Source organism: Lepus europaeus, chromosome 1 (genome assembly GCF_033115175.1).
Source record: "Lepus europaeus isolate LE1 chromosome 1, mLepTim1.pri, whole genome shotgun sequence".
NCBI classification, from domain to species: domain Eukaryota; kingdom Metazoa; phylum Chordata; class Mammalia; order Lagomorpha; family Leporidae; genus Lepus; species Lepus europaeus.
In genome coordinates, this window is record NC_084827.1 from 75,827,726 (window position 1) to 75,848,084 (window position 20,359).

The window sequence follows — 20,359 nt, forward strand, 5'->3', positions numbered from 1 at the left end:
TGACTGTTGATGTACAATGTACTTTATCCATTATAGTATTGTTTTGTTTTGTTTTGTTCTAGTACAATTGGTTGAACTCTGTAATTAACATACAGTTATTCTTAGGTGTTTAAATTTTAATTGAAAAGTGATCCCTGCTAAATATAAGAGCGGGAAGAAGAGAGGGAGGAGATGTACAAATTGGGACATGCTCAATACTTTTTGATTATTATGGTTAGTGGTGAATTAAATCTATGATTACAGAGTGGCTTGAAATTACGTCTTTGCAAAAATTAAAGAAAAAAGAAGAAAGGAGGGGATTGAGGGAGGGAAGGAAGTATGGTTATCTTTTTAGAACTGTACTGTTCTCTTTATATTAATAAAAATTAAAACCAAAAAAAAAAAAAAAAAGGCAAGAATGTGCTAAGACAGCTAAGCAGAAAAGCAAGGTTTGTTATGACCTATGCTTCAAAGCCCCAGAACGTTACTTTGACTGTCAAGTCAATAAAGGCAGCCCAGGAGAAGGAGAACTTAGACCCCATCTCTCAGAAATTGTAGCCACCTTAAATCTACCATAAAATGTTATCCTATACCACTGTTTTTCACACTAATGTTTTTAGTTTAGCCTTGTGAATAAAAAAATTATTTTTGGAAAAAATACTTTATTATCTGTCTCTTAAAGATTGTGAGAGCTACATGTCAAAAATTATAACTGTAATTATAGGTAAGGTAAACCCATTTATATATTATCATTCTTATTTTCAGTCATAACTTTGTTTTTTCTGTTTTATATACCGGATATCATGTGAAACAATGATAGCAACTCCTACAGCTGTGAAAAACCATTTAGGCCCCACTGATTAAGTATATTCAAGTGATCATTATCTAAGAAATTATGAGAAATAACTTTTTCCAGTAATTTTTATTAATAGCATTTTTTAAAGCAACAAAAAGTACTTTGCCTGTAATCAGTACACTCAGTGATGGCAACATGCCAGTATCCTGATTGCATCAGAGAGGATCTGCTAAAATTCTGTTGCATTTGTCATTGAAATAATGAAATAATTTGTTTCAGTATGTTTTCCACACCTCATGTTCATTCTCCCAAGTCATAGTCATCAACAAGTGATTAACTTGGGTTATTGCATTTCCTTCCATGTCTGTTATATTGCCCTTAGCAATAAGCACAAAAACTTAGAGATGGCCTCTGTCATCATGGCATGGCTCTTAGTAGGAAAATTCGTGCATAAGTCTAACATTTATCAAAAAGCTATTCTGTGCCAAGGAAATACTGTGGTAAATAACATATGTGTTTTCCTTGACCTTGCTTTCCATATAGCATGCAGAGTAAAGATTAGGAGGTTGAGAAAAAGAAAATTGAGAATTTATTTTAAGTTAACTCATTGAATGCTATATTCATTCTTTATTCAAATGTTTATTAAAAATTTACCATTTGAGAATTGACTAATTTGAGATTTTGAAGACCAAGATATCCCTATCCAGGTACCTCAAAAGTAACTTATCATTAAAATAAACAGAACAGACTTAAGATTTAAATTTGGAATGGGAGTAGCTAAAACAAGAAAACTAGAAAATATTTTTCACAAAATAATAGATAACAAAGCTATTTTAAACATCATTAGGGAATAGAGTGTTTTGTTTTTTTAAAAGTCTGGCTATTATATGAATTTTAAAATACAACTAGACATTTTGTCTTTCTTTGGTATCTAAAGGTATCTTAAATAGCAATTATTTTTACTCAAATTTGGGCATGTGTAGCAAATAATATAGGTTTTCTATTGTGAATTTTGAGTAGTTTATTCTAATAGAGTAGTAAAAAAATTCTCTACTTTCCTCTCATTCTGAAAATCAGCTAATGTGAATACTAAGGTACTTCAAAAGGCTCTTGGAAAGATGAAATCAAGTTTAGAGACATACAGTGCGATGCAGCAAGGTAAACCACTGCTTGCGAATACTGCCTCCCATATCCAGATGCCTGGCATCTCGACCCACTTCCAGTTCCATTCCCACTTCCTTCTCATGCTCTTGAGAGGCAGCAAATGATTACTCAAGTACTTGGGTCCCTGCTTTGCACATTGGAGGCCAAGATGGAATTCCTGACTCCTGGCTTTAGCCTGGCCTGGTCCCTTCTATGGGAGTCAATTAGAAAATTAACCATCAAATGGAAGATGTTTATCTTTCTTTCCTTTAAGATAGATTTATTTATTTATTTGAAAGTCAAGAGTTACACAGAGAGGAGAGAGAGGTCCTCCATCCACTGTTCTGGCTCCAGAAGATGTGTATTTTTCTATTTCTGTCTCCATCTCCTCCTCTGTCACTGTCACGTGGCTTTTCCAATAAATAAAAGACTAACAAGTTTTTAAAAATATTTGTATTTTTGTGTAAAAACCTCTGAAAATCATATGTACCTTTTTACAGTATACATGTTTATGAACAAACTGTGCATTTGTGGCCGGTGCTGTGGCATAGCAAGTAAAGCCGCCACCTACAGTCCCGGCATCCCATATGGGTGCCAGTCCAAGTCCCGGCTGCTCCACTTCCAATCCAGCTCTTTGCTATGGCCTGGGAAAGCAGTAGAAGATGGCCCAAGCCCTTGGGCCCCTACACCCGCATGGGAGACCCGGATGAAGCTCCTGGCTCCTGGCTTCAAATGGCACAGCTCCTGCCGTTGCGGCCAATTGGGGAGTGAATCATCTGATGGAAGACCTCTCTCTCTCTGCCTCTGCCTCTCCTTCTCTCTCTGTAACTCTTGACTTTCAAATAAATAAATAAATCTTTAAAAAAGAAAAACTGCATGAATATTGATTTTTTGGTACCAAAATAAAATTCTTTTAATAATACATTTTGCCCATTTAATAGATGCATTTTGATAAATTAAAAAAGTTATTTTTAGGCCAGTGCCGCGGCTCACTAGGCTAATCCTCAGCCTGCAGCGCCGGCACGGCACACCGGGTTCTAGTCCCGGTCGCTCCTCTTCCAGTCCAGCTCTCTGCTGTGGCCTGGGAGTGCAGTGGAGGATGGCCCAAGTCCTTGGGCCCGAATGGGAGACCCAGAGGAAGCACCTGGCTCCTGCCTTCGGATCAGCACAGCACGCCGGCCGCAACATGCTGGCCATAGCGGCTACTTGGGGGGTGAACCAATGGAAAAAGGAAGACCTTTCTCTCTGTCTCTCTAACTCTGCCTGTCAAAAAATTTGTTTGCAAAAAAAGTTATTTTTAAATGAATATATGTCACAACTTCCTTAATGCTATGAAGACAACTCATGATCTTCTACTCTGCTAAGAATAATATTTGCATAATGATAATTTCATCAAACTGAAGAGATGCCAGCAGACATGAGATGTCACCTCAGGTGGTTCCGGAGATTATTTTACACAACTCCTTGACCATTTCATTTACAAGTAATTGTACTTGTATGGCTGTTAGCTACTTTTTAAGAATTTAGTATATTTTTTATTCAAGATTTTCTTTTGTAGTGTGATCTTTTATAGACACTGTAGGATTGCTTACCTAAGAATTTTTCTGGGCTGGCACCACTGCTCACTAGGCTAATCCTCTGCCTGCGGCGCCAGCATCCCTGGTTCTAGTCCCAGTTGGGGCGCTGGATTCTATCCCAGTTGCTCCTCTTCCAGTCCAGCTCTCTGCTGTGACCCATGAAGGCAGTGGAGGATGGCCCAAGTGCTTGGGCCCTGCACCAGCATGGGAGACCAGGAGGAAGCACCTGCCTCCTGGCTTCGGATCGGTGCAGTGCCGGCTGGGCCACTTGAGGGGTGAACCAACGGAAAGAAGACCTTTCTCTCTGTCTCTCTCTCTCACTGTCTAACTCTGTCTGTAAAAAAAAAATTAGAAACTTAGGAAAAAAAAAATTTTCAGTATATGAGATCTATTTCAAGTAATTTGTATACATTAATGTCAACAAGTTAATTTTCCCGTATAATTGCATAGAATCATTGTGTATTATTGAGTGTGATCTCAAATAATTGTACAAGGGGCTTTTCCTTACTAATTTTTATAATGCTATGCTTTACTCTTGTGGATTTGGAAGTTTTTTTTCTATGAGTATAAAATATTTGCAGGATTAAAGTAATAGGTATTAGGTTTCTAAATCCAGAAAAATGCATTTTTTTAAGAGTACTACTGTCTCTTGTCTTTGACATGGGAAAAGTGAAAAGAGAGTATTTCCTCTGAATTCCTGTGTATAACTCATCTACTTTTGCAACTTTTTGCAATTGTATCTTTGTACTTGACAAATGTTTTGTACAGGAGTGCTTGTGCACATGTGTATGTTCCCACAAATCCAAAATATATTTTAGAACAGTTCAAACAGTTCCTACCAATCCTTTCTACTAAGTATGCCTTACAGATTGGATAGGCAATCCAAATTTTATTGATGATTATTATGGAGAAAATAGGAGAGCTGATTTTTGTTAATCAGCCATGTGTTTTGTTAAAATAGGTGTTTATTCTCAGTTTCATGGTAATAAGCTTAAATAATTAGGATGGGAATGTTGCTTCTTGTATACTCCAAATTAACACCAAAGTGATTCTTGGTTTTTGGTTGTTTTTTTGTTTGTTTGTTTGTTTTGTTTTGTTTTTCATTAAAGGGATAACAGGAAAAGAAGCAATGACAGTATATAAGTCTGTTAAATAAACTAGGGTACAGGTCCATGCTTCTTTAACAATAAAAGCAACAGACAAAAAAAATTCCTTGATTGATGAAACATGAAAATCTCCATATCAAAAACTATTAAATCATAAACTTAGCTATTTTCCTGTTTGTAAAAGATAAAATGAGTGGAATATGCATCCGGCATACCTAGTACATATTTAGAGCCTAACAAATGTTAGATGTTGTTAATAATCATTATAATCATGATAGCTAATTTTTTATTAGTAACAAAACTTTATGGCTTCTCAAATTTTTTCCTTTGATAGTCAAGCAAAATAAATTTCTTTGGTAAAGAAATGTAAAACTTATTTCTTGATGTGAGCTCTCAAATTCTGATGTAATAGTTTTTAAGTTCTGTATATGTATGCTGTATTTTTTTGTTTTGTTAATATTTAATGAGTTCAGCTTTTAGAAATTTGGATTTCTCATCATGTACTTTTTAAAATTGTTTGTAGGATTTGGTACTCTTTCTGTTGAGCTTGGGTTAAAGCACATATGCATTTGTAAGCGCATTTGCTTTTCATAATGCTTTACTCTGATGCTTTTTAAGTTGTTGAGTACATCTTTCCTGTATAGGAATGCTAATCCTTCTAATTTAACTTCCTTTGATAATTTTCATGTACAACAATAGTAGGGTGGGGACATTATTTAGCTTCATTTAGTACAAGGGGTAACTGTAAACCAGCCTGTGACTTTCTCAAGGACTTTCCCTGAGGATTTGACACTCAGCCTTTGGATATTTCACCCTGTGTTCTATAGCCCAAATTGTCAAATGGTAGAAATAAATTGTTGGCTATGTTTGGTTTGTTATTTTATTAATTTAAATAAAAATTCAGCTCTCCCAACTCAGAGCCAACTTTGTTGTTTTCTGTTATTCCAGTAGGAATTTCTACCCTGACATTTGTTTTTATTGTCCTTGACCTTTAGCTAGATATTGAGCATTGCATATCATTGTATTCTCCTACATAATTACCATTAATCCTTACTATTACCTAGAATACTCAGTAAGAATTAGTAAACTCCTCAAGGTGCATTGAGCAATGATTGAATGGTTTCAACCATTATGATTTATTTTCTTCGTAGTAATTACTAATGACAAATGAAAAACAATCCCCTTTTTGAAATCAGATTTTGTCATGATTAAGTTATGTTTAATTGCAGTTATTTCTAACACATAAAAATTATCATGTTCTTTTTCGTTTTTTTCTCCAAACTCTAGTAATCAATACCTCTGACAATGTATAAATACCAATTTCATACTGTTTATTAAGGAATCTTCATATTTTGCACTCGTTTGTTAACCTAGTTCCTGTCCTGAACTTCAATATAAAACAATGTAAATTACAAATTAGAGACTTTGTAAGCTTTCTGATTTCTAATTTAATTAGCATGTCTGGGGACTAGTAAAGTTCTGTTGAACAAGCTACTAATTTTGAACGGTGATGAAATTCTAACAAAGAGGCAAAGTATGATCTAAATAATAAATCCATTTTTAATAATTATATACCAAAACAGAAGAATTCCTATTTGAAGCCAAATCTGGCTGTCAAATTCATAACAAAAAGCCAAAATACATGCTGTTTAATAAACAGAACTTGTTTTGTCTGCTTTGTTATGTGTGCATGTGTGTATGGCAGATTTTCTAGTATCTATTACGTAATTTCAGTTTCTTTGCTATTTGAAATGAAATGAAATAAGTGATTTTATTGAATAATGCAGTAGTTTACTTATATATTTGTGCATTGGTTTTCTATTGCTGTGTAACAAGTCATCAGGAACCCAGAGGCTTAAAACAGCACTCATTTTTCAGCTCAGAGCAGGCTCAGCTGGATTATCTTCTTAGAGTTTTTCATGGCTGAAATCAAAGCTGTCAGCCAGGCTGGGCCCATTTCTGAAAACTCAGGGGAAGAATTTACCTCAAGGCTTAATCTAGTTACTGAGCTCCTTGTGTTAGGTCCAAGGCCTGTGTTTCCAGGCTGACTGTATCAGCCGTTTAGCCTCTAAAGGCTGCCTGTGCTCCTCACATGGCTGTTCTGTCTACACAGCCAACAACGGTGTGTCGAGTCCTTCTCACATTTTAAGTCTTTCTCACTTGCCCTTTTGCTTCTAACTGGAGAAAATCATCAGCTTTTAAAGGGAGAACTTGAATTTAAGTCTGTGTCCTAAAATGAACTGAGTTGGGGCTTAGTTACATGTATAAAATCCATTCACAGCCATACCCGGATTGGTGTTTGATTAAATAGCCAGAGGTGAGACATCTTTAAAATTCTGTGTACAAAAGTGGCTATTTATTACACAACAGGTATAGTATAAAGTACATTGGACTAAAGTTCTGAACATCACAGGTTCTATTTGGCTGTTTGGTAATAACTCTGATTATAGACTGTGAACTAGTCCTTGTGACCTAGAATTGTGACCAAGAATTGTGCCTTATTCTTCTTCATTGCTTCAGTGCCTGGCATGGTATCTGGTGTACAGCAGGAATTCAGAATGTACTAGTTAAATGAAGTCAAATTAAGACAGTCTGACTTTGCCCATCAAAGACTCAAGTGAATTAAAACTGAAATAGTTACTGTGTTAGTCTATGAATATGCTAACCAGCATTACTGATATATTAAGTAACTTATCTGAAATCTCCTGGCTAGTAAGTAGAAGCAGGGCATTGGTTTTCTGACATCTAGCTTCTTAACCTTTAATAATCTTACTTTTATATAGTGTTTTCGGTTACAAAACTCCATGTTTTTGATCAAACACTTCTTTGACTCTTTTCGAGGACCCTGTGACTTAGTGAAAATAATGTGACATTAATACAGATAAGAGTAAACTGAGGGGGCAGGCAGGTGGAGCAGCAGTTAAGTCACTATTTGGGACACCCGGATCCCATAGCAAAGTGCCTGCTTCATGTGCTGACTCCCCTGCTTATAATCCAACTTCTTGCTAATACATACCCTGGGAGGCAGCAGTTGATAGCTCCAGTGCTTGAGTCCCTGCCACCCATGGATTGAGTTCTGGGCTCCTGGCTTCAGCCTGGCCCAGTCCTGCATATTGTGGACATTCAGGGAGTGGACTAGAGGATAGACGATTACTTTTCATCTGTCTCTCTGCCTTTCCAATAAAAAAGAAAGGAGGGGAAACAAAAAAAAAAAAAAGAAGAGGAAACCAAAGTAATTTGTCGATGGTCACTGAGTAAAAATCAAACCAGAAATTTAAGTCCAATTCTCTTCATATGAATACAGCATTCACTATATTATTTAGTCGTCTTTTATATTAGACTTTTGTAATAGATGACTTTATAACCTTGATGCTTAAGAATAATACAGGATTGGCCGGTGCCTCGGCTCACTAGGCTAATCCTCCGCCTGCGGCACTGGCACCCTGGGTTCTAGTCCCGGTTGGGACGCTGGGTTTTGTCCCGGTTGGTCCTCTTCCAGTCCAGCTCTCTGCTGTGGCCCAGGAAGGTAGTGGAGGATGGCCCAGGTGCTTGGGCCCTGCACCCGCATGGGAGACCAGGAGGAGGCACCTGGCTCCTGGCTTCCGATCAGTGCAGCGTGCCAAAGACCTTTCTGTCTCCCTCTCTCAACTGTCTAACTCTGCCTGTCAAAAAAAAAAAAACAAAGAAGAAGAATACAGGATGGAAGTGAGTCACAAATTCTTTTCCTTCTACTTCCTCAGAACTCATTTAGTCATGTGCATTCTACTAGTATTTGTTGCTTTTCTCCCACTTTTTTGCCATGGAAGCTCTGACTCTTTGGTAGCATAACTTCTTTTTCTTCAGTTTTTATTTATTTGGTTCTTTTATTTATTGGAAAGGCAGAGTTACAGAAGGAGAAGGAGAGACAGAAAGATATCTTCCATCCACTGGCTTACTCCCCAAATGGCCACAACATCTAGGGCTGGGCCAGTCTGAAGCCAGGAACCAGAAACTCCATCTGGGTTTCCATGTGGGTGGCAGCTTGGTCCTTCTTCCTCTGCTTTTCCTAGATGGGAAGTGGAGCAATCAGGACTCAAACTAGCATCCATACAGGATGCTGGCATTGCAGGCGCCGGCATAACCTGCTGTGCCACAATGCCAACCTCCTTTTTCTTCAATTTTTAGATGTGAGTTGCAATTAGAAATCCTCTTGACTACATTTAAAAAAGAAAGTAAGTGAAAACTGAAGACATTACCAATATACAGCAACCCTCTTGGGCAACACTATCTTAGACACTTGTGTGCATACACCTTTACTAGGTTTGGTTTGGTTTTGTTTTTTTCTGACTGAAATAGAAAAAATGTTTCCTTATTTTTTCCTATTTTTTTCTTGTTGCTATTCATAATTTGTAGTCTGTGTAGTCCATAGTCAAAATTCCAAAAATACGAAGCTTCTTATCTTTGAAAAGCTTTAGACTCAATAAAGGGCAGGACATACTGGTACTGTAGACTTGTTTCACCAGATGTGACAAGGAAAACCTTTTTCTATATTATAGTTAAATGGTGACTTGATTTTTCCTCACCATTTTTAGGTGAAGCCTACTAGTCTAGTTGTTAACAACTTTGAATCTGCTTTATGTTTACTACCAAACTGGCTCCCTGGTATTTATGAATATAAATGATAGATATCTGAACCTTGGGCTAATTCAATTTGGTTTTGGACATGTCGGGCTCTGATCTCATGCACTTCAGCTGGTTTCCCAGACCAAAGCCACATATACTGAGCTGCAGCTATATGCTCCAGCTGGCTCTCCAGACATGTTACTGATGATCTGTCTGTCATTCTAAACATCCACATGAGAAGTCTGACCTCTTTCCATCTTCTCTGCTTCATTGCCTTACGCCCAGACCTGGGAAATAGGATTCTGTTACTAACGTAGTACATAAAGTGCTAAAATGGCTCAGTAGAGATGTGGCTGTATTCTGACTTACTCTGCATTTGAAACATTCTCCTCAGTAAGTTTGAAACTTTTTGAGATCAGCTACTTAAAATTGCTGAGCTTTCTTGTGTATGTAATTCCCCCCCTCCCGCCTTGACTAAAGTGTAATATCTTATAAAATACTAAAGAAGTATATTTTATTTTGCTACTAAGAAATCACTTTATAAATTCCACTAAGCTCAGTTAACAAATTGTGGCCATTTGCTGATGCAAAGAAAAAATGCCAGCCCACAGAAGGAGTTTTGAGAATCTTCTACAAGTGTGCTTCTGGGAGGATCAGTAGTCTTACACTGAAATGAACTTGGATTTCCTCTTTTTCCATATTTTGTGCACAGTTTTTCTGTGGTTTAGGTTTGTGAATTAAGAACTAAATTTTCTGTTGCAGTATGAAATTTAATACAAATCTTTCTTGTGTATTCAGCGACCATTGCAGTCATTTGGACAGACAGGAAAAAGGTCTAAGGTATAGTAAACATTTTGGTGTGCTGGCATGCCAAGGGCTTCCCTTCATGCTTGATGAATCCCGTTTTCATATAGCACTACATTCAGTTTAGTTTTTTTCATATTTTGTTTGGGGCAGAAAGCTTATTTTCTTTTATTTGGGGTTTTTGTCTTGCCTAGTCGCTTTTGTGCATTGCTTTTTTTAATCTTTGATGGTTCCTTATAGAGAAAATCGCTCTCTCACCATTCTTTGGGTTTTGAAGTTGGAATTATTCCCATTCTTGCTATTGCTATATTTTTCAAAACTGCAATTGTTTGTTTTTCCTCTTAACAAAAAAGGGCTTTGGTGATGTTTAATAATATATTTAACTTGCACATTTCATCTACTTCTGTACATGACAGAAACTTAAACTCTCTAGGGACTTTTGGAAATGCCCTAGATTTGTGAAATGTAGTGTTAACTTTAAATACTTCTCTTCAGTCAAGCTCAAAGTTAAAGCTAGTTCGGAGCCTTGCAGTGTGTGAAGAATCTCCACCACCACCTGCAGCAGAGATATCACAGGATAACCAGGTAAAAAAAACAAAACAAAAAATTATTCTTTGAAGACATGGTGGAACTGGAGAATATTTTTCCATATGACTGAATAAAAATTGAGTGTGTTTGTGTGTGTGTTATGTTTGTTCTATTTTTACTGCTTGCAGCTGCTTTGGTAATAGTGGCCACCCAAGGTACAGATGAAATGTTGGAAAAACTTTGCTTCAGGCTAAGGCCTAGCATGATTTTGGAATCATATAATTAACTGGGCATGTGGCTTTGAGAGAGTTCTAAATTGTTCCTGAAAAGTTAGGAAATATTAAAGTAATGCTTCCATTGAATACAATGTGATGAAATTTGTCCTCTTCATTTTGGCTTTCAGAAATTTGTCAAATACTGCTTCTGTGTAAAGAAAACTGCCTTACACTTCTGCCTGGTGTGCTGTTTTCCTTAACCTGAAAACGTGGTGAAGCTAGTTTTCATTTTAGTGTGACTCTTTTAAGATTGTCTAACACTTCTAATTCCTCTTGTGTGTATTATAAAATATAGAAGTATGAGACCCAAACAAACTCAGTTTGTTTATATCCTTTTTAATGCTGTGACTTCTCTGTTAGTCTCAGCTATCAATCTCAAGTAACATTTGGATATTTATGTGTAAATGTTTTTGGACCCATTAGCAATGTTTATCAGTGTGATAGCTTTATCTGTTAGTGGTTTATCCAGTTTAGAAGAATTTAACACCCAAAATGATCCTGTATTTCAGCATTTTCCCAAGAACAGGGGCAGCTTTGTGGTTAAGAAGTCATGTCTGCTTGAAAAAGAAATACTCATGGCATTTGTATACTTTTTAAAAAAAGATAAGAACCAACTGTACATTTCATGACTCAAGCAAAAACTAATGCTTTTCCATTGTGTTAGATGATACTTTCAAAAAATGAGATACCATAAGTTGTCATATATTTAGACTATGTCTTGCTTTTAAAAAGCACTATACTTTATTTGCAAACAGTGAAGAAAAGAAATTTTTTAATTGATTACTTGTTGTCAGTGAAAAGACTTAAAAATCTGACATTTCACAGTTAACAATAAAAGATTCATTCATTTCATCCATTTAAATGTAAGAGATTATACTAGGAGATAGCTAGATATGTTTGTTTTGTAAAATAGATATAATTTAGCAGTATAATGACATACATTCTAGCGAAAAGCAGAAATGCAGTAAAAAAATATTTCACCAAACACTGTTACTTCGAGAGCATTTCCAAATATAAACCTTTGACTTTTGCATGGCTGTTGATAAAGCTGAAAAGATGTAATGCACTCTTCAGAAAATCAGTGAAATTATTTTATAAATAATATTAGAAGTTCTTTTGTACAAATCAGGGTGAAGAACACATCTGTTCGCTGTGGAAGGTGGGGTAGTAGAGTGAGTGTTTTTTAAAAATTTATTTCCTCATTCTGTGGACAAAAATGTTATACCATCTTAGCTTCATGGCGTAATAGTCAAAGGAGGTTGAGGAGGAAGTGAGATGAGTTAGACATTCGCAAGTCTGTTAATGCAAAGACAGCACACTGTACTTATTGAGACAAACTGTAACATTATCTGTGGCTTTCTCATTGCCTTTTACCATATGTGAGAAATGTTGGGGGAAATTCTTATGATACTACAAAAATTTGGCTATTGAAAATTTATATGAGAAAAAATGTCAGGAATATATTTCTAATACATTATTGATCATTGATAATTTTTGTGTTTACAGTTCAAAAAGATGACTTAGATCATAAGGATAATACATAAGTGGTTATCTCAGAACTTAGCTATTCTGCTTAATATATTCTTTGTCAGTTTCTTTTAGATACAATAATTCCTTTGATAATGACCTTTAATTATCCTCTGAATAAAAGATACTTTTTCTTTTTTTTTTTTTTTTTTTTTAGTAGAAAGTATTTTTTCAAGCCTTGGGTTAACTAAGTTGCACCTGAATGGGATTCAGAAAATAAATTATTTCTCATAAAATGTTCTAGTATCTAAACCTTTACCATAGAAATACTTTGCAACTAATTTGCTTGATTCAGAATGTGATTTTTGAGGAATTAATCTTTGAATCATTATTCAAAAGATCGCAAGGCAATTAAAACAAAGCTGTCACTTGTATCTGATGAGAGCTTATGAGAGGAAAGTTACCTCAGCAGCAGATGTCAACAGAGGGGAGAATAAAGGAATTAAGGCTTCCTTTGGAGATGTTGCTATCATTACAGCTATTTATAGTCAGAAGACTTCATGTATAAGGTCTTAAGTGTTTAAAACATGTCTTGTTTATTCACAACTTAAAATAGGGCCAACTGAAGACAGGGCCTTGCTACATCTAGTTCATCTTGATAAAACGGTTTAATATCTATAATCAAAATCTGTGACTTTTGGGGGAGAACTTGTACATGAAATATGCTAGTCATTGTAATTTCCTTGGAGAGAAGGTTTAAGAAAAGGTAATACGAAATCTTTTCTCCCAACCTGAAATTATTGGCTTACTTTTGATAAACATTTCAAATCGGGAAAGGTTCTTAATATTCTACTTCTGAGAAATAGTTCTGAAATTCATTTCTAAATATCTGTTTTGTATTTATGAAAATAGTAAGAAAAATGGATTAGGAAAAGTATCAGTGTGAGAAAAATAGCATACTAATTGATAAATGTAATGATCTTGCCAGTTTTGGTAAACAAGATAGAAAGGACATGAAGTGAAAATTGACAGTGCATAACATTTGCCCTATATTGGGCATAAATGTGAACTGAGATGGAATGGGAAGAACTGATAGAGTTGAAACTAATAGGTTGCAAACTTACTGGGTTAAAAAAGTATTTGAAATTTTGCCAAAGATTATTTTGAAAAAATTAAGCAGAGGAATAAATAAATATAATAGCAGTTCTGCTGCCTGCATGTTTGGAATCCTGAAATTTACATTCCCTTTAATACTAACTTGCTACCCTTGCCGCTAACACTACCACCCTGAAAACCAACAACATGGAGTCAGGCCTGTGGCACATCTGGTTAAACTGCCACGGGGATACCTGCACACCATATATCAGATTGCTTGGTTTTTGTAGCTACTACTCTGCAATTCTGATCCAGCTCCTTGCAGATGCACAGCTGAGAGGCAGCTAATGATGGCTGAAATACTTGGGTCCCTACCACCAAAGTGGGAGATCCAGAAGGAGTTCCTGGCTTTTACCTCTCACGTGGCTCTGGCCATGCCTCTACCCCTGCCCTTGTCTTTGTCCCAGCTGTTAGGGGCATTTGGGGAATGAACCAGCAGTTGAAAGAACTCTCTCACTCTCAGTCTGCTTTTCAAATTGATGAAAACAAATAATTAACCTTTTTAAAAACTATAATTTAGTCTAAAATAACCTTTATCTTTAGTAGAAATAGGAATTTATTCTAGCTTTCTTTGTAACTTTGAATAAAAGAACTTTATGTGATTTTTTTTTTTTTTTCCATTTTCAGGCTATTAATTTCGGGTAGTCCTTTGGGTTTTGAAGTTGCATGTAATGTCATTGTTTTTAAAACTTAATATGAAATTAGTTCTCTTATAAAATGTGGTTGCTCTATACAATTCACCATCACATATCTAAAATAAGTACAATCTTATTTGAAATCTTTCTAAAACATTGTTGTGATTTAAGGAGGAACAGTGATATTTAAGTCTCAAATAGGAAATAATCAAAGTCATATGTCTCTGGTCTAGGAAAGTTTCAAATCTAAATTGTTACATAGCAGGAGAATGAAAAAAATATATGATAATTTAATGGATACTCAAAACCTAATTTTTATTATTGACACTCTTCTTGTTGATGATTGATAATTATACTTTTGCTAGAAAACTCTATTGCATAAATATGTTAAGAACTAACCCTTCAATGGTTTTATAAGTATGTGCTCTTCAACTGTAATAGAAATATTTTCTCTAAAACAATTTTGAGGATAGCATTTCACTTATTAAAGTTGTTTTCTAGTTTGGAGACTCTAAATGGGTAAAATAAACATATTTTTTCTTTTTTCCTCCATACAACGATGTGTTATCCCAAAGTATAAATGGGTAGTGTTAAATGACTCACTTTATAGTTTCATCAAATAACTGATTTTTGCCTTCCAACAGGAGAAAATTCAGATCCAGCTAACACAATCATTTGAAAAAGAGGAGAAGCCCTCAAAAGATGAAGCAGAAAAAGAAAAAGCCAGTGATAAGTTGCCCAGAAAAATGTTATCAAGAGGTTTGCCATTTATTTTTGTGTTTTTTAAACAAAATTATGTTTCATTATTGTTCCATCCTTTACCCCTCAAATAGTTACATTTAGTTTATCTGTATTACAAATGATAAAAACCAACTGGAGGGGTGATGTAGTTTTGGGCAAAATGGTGTAACATTGTTCTGTATGTCAGTAAGATGCTTCAGCCAAATACTGCAGTATGTCTCAGAGTCACTGAGGAAGGTAATCTTCATGATCTATTATTGCCTGAATGTATTACTGAAATATTAGAATTATTATATATTGATTCCACTAAAAATAGTGCTATTCATTAATTCCTTAGGCATAGAACTAATGTTAAAATATTTAGTGTCCAATAAGAATGTTCTTGGATATCTAGAATTATCTCTCATAAGTTTTGAGGATCCTCACCATCATCTAGTATTGCAAGTCAATAAAAAATAATTTTCAATTTATAAGCCTGGTTATTCTGACCAGTGTGATAGGCAGCATAAGGGTAACACATTTAAAGAGAAGAAAAGCATGAGTATTTGAAAAATATTTTGAATGCAAGCCTTTGGCGATGGACCTGGTTAAAAAAACTAAATAAATCATTTAAGTTTGCTATCTAAAAGAGACATTTTTTAACATAAGGATGTGGTAAGTATATAAAAATTGTTTTAAATAATTCAGAGTAAATTAAACTAGCTTGTATAAGAGATTAATTTTTTTTTAAGATTGTGCATGTACTTTACATAACCCATGTTATGTTATATTAACCCATGTCATGAATATTTTTGGTACTCTGGATTCCTTATAAATACCTTTTTCCTGCTTTGTCAGCTTTTTTTTTTAATGTGGGGCATTTTGTTTTATTTAAAATACACATCATGTGTAAAAGGGAGAGGAATTTGTTTTCAAACAGCTTTCTACTGGATTTTTGTTTTATTGTTTTTTAGATTCCAGTCAAGAATACACTGATTCAACTGGCATAGATCTACATGAATTTTTAGTAAACACATTAAAAAACAATCCCAGGTAAAAATTAAATTTATTAAGATTTACAGTTCTTGTAGAGTACCTTAATTTTGCTGTTATATGTTTTTATTCTTGAGATAGAATATAGAATTAGATTGCAAATATTTGAAGTATACAAGAAACAGTTTCTTAGGAGGTGGGTATTGTGATCTACTATATACACATGTATAAATTTTTTTACATTATATATGTCACTATGATACAGTAGTAATTCATACTATATTTGGGACTTTAAGGAAAAACAGAATCACTAAGCTAATTAGTTTCTTGATTGAGATTAAGAGGTATAATTAATTATGAGAAATAAAAAAAAATACATAACACCATAATGTACTCGACCAAGTAAGAACTTAGTGTTATTCATTTAAAATGTGTATGTGTGTGTGTGTGTGTTTGACAGGCAGAGTGGACAGTGAGAGAGAGAGAGAGAGAGAGAGAGAGAAAGGTCTTGCTTTTTGCCATTGGTTCACCCTCCAATGGCCGCTGCGGCCGGCGCATCATGCCGATCCGAAGCCAGGAGCCAGGTGCTTCTCCTGGTCTCCCATGGGGTGCAGGGCCCAAGCACTTGGGCCATCCTCCACTGCCTTCCCGGGCCACAGCGGAGAGCTGGCCTGGAAGAGGGGCAACCGGGATAGAATCCGGCACCCCGACCGGGACTAGAACCCAGTGGATCGGCTCCGCAGGCGGAGGATTAGCCTGTTAAGCCACGCTGCTGGCCGTGTGTGTGTTTTTAAGATTTATTTATTTATTTGAAAGACAGGCAGAGTCAGAGACAGAGAGAGATCTTCTATCTGCTGGTTCACTCCCCAAATGGCTACAATGGCCAGAGCTGGGCCTATCTGAAGCTTCTTCTGGGTCTTGCAAGCACGTGCAGCAGCCCAAGCACTTGCGCCATCTTCTACTGCTTTCCCATGCCATAGCAGAGAGCTGGACAGGAAATGGGGCAGCTGGGACTTGAACTGGCACTCATATGGGATGCCAGCACTGTAGACGGCAGCTTTACCTGCTACACCACAGCGCTGGCCCCAGGAGTTTTCTTAATAATAGGAACTAGAAGACAGTAGATACAGAGGGAGAGTACAAATTTTTATTTCAGTTCAAGTTTATTCTTCAGCAGTACCAATGGAAAGATGAATTTGTTAGTCCATTGAATAGGCCAAGCAATGTGCTATAAACATGTATGTTTATATATATTTATAACATATAAATATGAACATGATATAATTTCTGACCCTAAATTATTTGCTATCTCTTTACTTGAAAGAGTCACATGATAATTAATCAAAATAGGACAAATATTTTAGAAAATGTTTTTCAAACATGCTGCTAACAGCCAGAGAAGAGGCCTCACACTCTGTTTGGAATATGGGAAGACTTCACTGAAAAACTAGTGCCAGAGCCAGGTTTTGAATTTAGAGCACTTAGTTCACACAAAGAAGAGAGAAAAGCATCTCAGACAAGAGTTAACCAAAGCATAGAAGTATGAGAGAGGAGATGCTATATCCAAAAAAAAGATACATTTTTGCTCTCTGGTCTTAGCAAAGGTATGGGACAAATGATTCTAGAAAACGATGTTGAAAGTGTTGGTAAGAAGCATAAAATACACTGAGTTTTCATCAACCTAACATAGTCTCAATACACTGCAGTATTGAGGAAATGTGTCGAGACCGTTTTGATTGCCCCAATGAGTGTGGAATGCTACTGGGAAGTGTGGAATGCTAGAAATACATCTAAAGCTGAAAAATTGTTTGACTTGAAATACTAACAGCGTACTAGTTGAGAAATACTGAGTGTGGCATTTGAAGTTGAGGAATAATTATAGTATTTTTAATAGGTAATGTCAGCATCAGATTGTATTTTAGAAAGATTACTTTGGCATATAAGAAACATTTTTTACAGAGAAGACCATGAACAAGGATGGTCATTAGGAGACCATAGTAAAGAGTAGAGAGGAAAAGATATATTTGAAAGATAATTTAGGAAGTACCATGCCAGGATTTGATAATCTTTTATATATGACCGGGTAATGGGCCAACTGAGTAGAACAGAATGGCTTCTAGATTCCTGATTGGTTGATAGTTCTGTGAACAGAGAAAGTAAGTGGCAAGCGTGAATGAACAGATATGCCCTGTTGTAAATATGGTTTGAAATTCTCAACAGAGAATTTAAAAAGTAGATGAGAAAGGAAAGACTTGTGTTCTAAAGACAGAAGAATCATGGCAACATTTGTCCTAGACATCAAGCAAAGGGAACAGTTCCACCAAAGATAAAATAACAGAGAGAGGTGAAAATAGAAATATCCATCTTGGAATATAAAATGGATTAAAATTGTGGCTTTGCAAAAACAATGAAGAGAAGTGAGGGAGTGGATTAGGGGACAGCAGGGGAGTGAGGGAAGAAGTTTGGTTGTCTTCTTGGAACTCTACCTATAGAATGCCTATAGAATTCTATCTATAGAATACCTATAGAAAATCTGTTCTCTTTATATTAATGAAAAAATTTTTAAAAACATAGAAATACCCAAAAGAGTCTGTTACATTGGGAAGTTAAGAAATCATTGGCATCTTTAACAAATCATTTCATTTGGAAATAGGATGGCAGAAATCAGAACTTACTGGTTTGAAGAATAGGCAGGAAAGTAGGGAGTACATAACTAGTGTGAGTAAAGCAAGATATGATCCTAAACTGGTGGAATTTTTCTTTCCTCTGAACATAAAAGAAAGACATCAGCAAAGGATAAAGATTAGGAGTCCATTTTTATGCGTTCCAAATCAGTTTTTTTATTCAGTTCTGTTTTCCTCTAAATGAAAAAGTTTTTAAATTGTCATGTGCATGTTTAAATGTATAATCTACAGGTTTTTATTATATTCACAAATACGTGCAGTTATCACCACTATCAATTTTAACTTTTTCATCACCTCAAAAAAAAATTCAGACCTTTAAGCCATTATTATGCTAATAATGAAAATAAATTAATAGATTATCCTCTGCCTTAATTTTTTCTGTTTTTATAAATGTCCTTTTATGGATACCTTATCTGAATGAAATTACATAACATATGGTCTGTTGTGACTGGCTTTAGTTACTTAATGTACTCTTGTCAAGGTGGATTCTTGTGTATCCATTTTTATTTGAGTTATACAGATAAGTAATTCATGTAATAAGTAATGTATGTTATTACTAATGTCAGTGTGGGTTTAGGAAGTTGAAGCTACTGTTACTTTGGTGAGAAATAAATTTTGCTTAATAAATGGCTCAGTATTTGCTCAGTGAAACACACAGCTGATTGCAAGATACATATGGCACAGAATTAGTAACAAGTTTGGCAGATTTCCACTTAAGTTGTCAAGATTGAATAATACCTGGAGAATTCTACTAGATGTTAAGCAGTTAAGCAGACATCATTAACTACAGTCATTACTGGATTATAACCTAGGAACTTGAAGGCTTCCTTGATAGGAATTTTACTTAACTGGAATAACTTTTTACCTATTTTTGTGTTGATTTCATAGCCATGTTATGTAAGTTCCAAATGTTGAAAAAAAAATGGATAATACAGATAGCTGTATTATGTAACCAACAGAAGGGAGCCACCCCATGGATTAAACCTGAAAATGTGTAGGTTTAAAATAATGTTTTGAGGTAGAATATCATGTAATTGTTCTGTCTTTGAAAAATCTTCTTAAAGTTACTTTTATTGGAGATAATGTTTAAGTCATCTTATTCTTTAGAGAGATTTGACCAATCGCATATGAAATACTGGGTAAGAGGTGGTCATATGGAAGCATTATTTTCTGCATTTGTTTGCTACTGGTGTACCAGCTGTACATACTGTCTAAATTTTGTTCTGATACAAAGACTAGAACACTAACAACTGAAAGATTGTTGGCCCTTAATTTTAATGTTAATAGTTTACTGGTCATTTTTACTGAAATCTTTGTTTTTATTAGTTATTCAGTAATAGCATGTGTTGGTTCATTTTAAAGGCTACATGCTAGCAACTTCAATAATTATGCATATTTCTGAATGGTTTCTACTGCATAAAAGAGATTACTATGTTGTTCTCCTATAAAGAAATAACTTTTAACTTATGACCATTGCTGAAATATCTAACTTAGGTTACAGATTTGAGAATTTTAAAGCGTGGGCTTAGCCACAGAAGAAAATGTAGAAGGTGTAAATCTTAAGACCTTGGGAAACTTATCATTTTTATGTTTGTAATAAGTTCTGCTCAAAGTAGGGAAGCTTATTTTAAATAATAGATTTTATTTTCTTCACGAACACAATAGAAATTTCTTTTCAATGGCAGTACATTCAGTAAAGAACACTTGGAATAATCTCATCCTTGTTGTTTAGCTCAAGCACAGAAAAACAGTTTAAACACACTCTTTTGGGGCCAGCACTGTGGTGTAATAAGTTAGGCCTCTGCCTGTGGCGCCAGCATCCCATTTGGGTGCCAGATTCCTGTCCCAGTTGCTCCTCTTCCAACCAAGCTCTCTGCTAATGGCCTCGAAAAGCA

The 20,359-nt window shown here is 35.4% G+C and overlaps 1 protein-coding gene across 6 annotated transcripts in view; it reads left to right on the top strand.

Moving 5' to 3' along the window:
* The window catches only part of R3HDM1 (R3H domain containing 1), a 227,559-nt gene that overhangs the window by 93,848 nt on the left and 113,352 nt on the right, over nt 1–20,359 (top strand). For 4 of the 6 annotated variants that reach the window (XM_062186096.1, XM_062186085.1, XM_062186124.1 and 1 more), the window contains 3 exons: nt 10,503–10,592; nt 14,712–14,826; nt 15,762–15,840. In XM_062186096.1, coding sequence (XP_062042080.1) covers nt 10,503–10,592; nt 14,712–14,826; nt 15,762–15,840 — 284 coding nt within the window. The remainder of the gene's footprint in view (nt 1–10,502; nt 10,593–14,711; nt 14,827–15,761; nt 15,841–20,359) is intronic. The other 2 variants (XM_062186113.1, XM_062186134.1) reach the window with 1 other exon arrangement.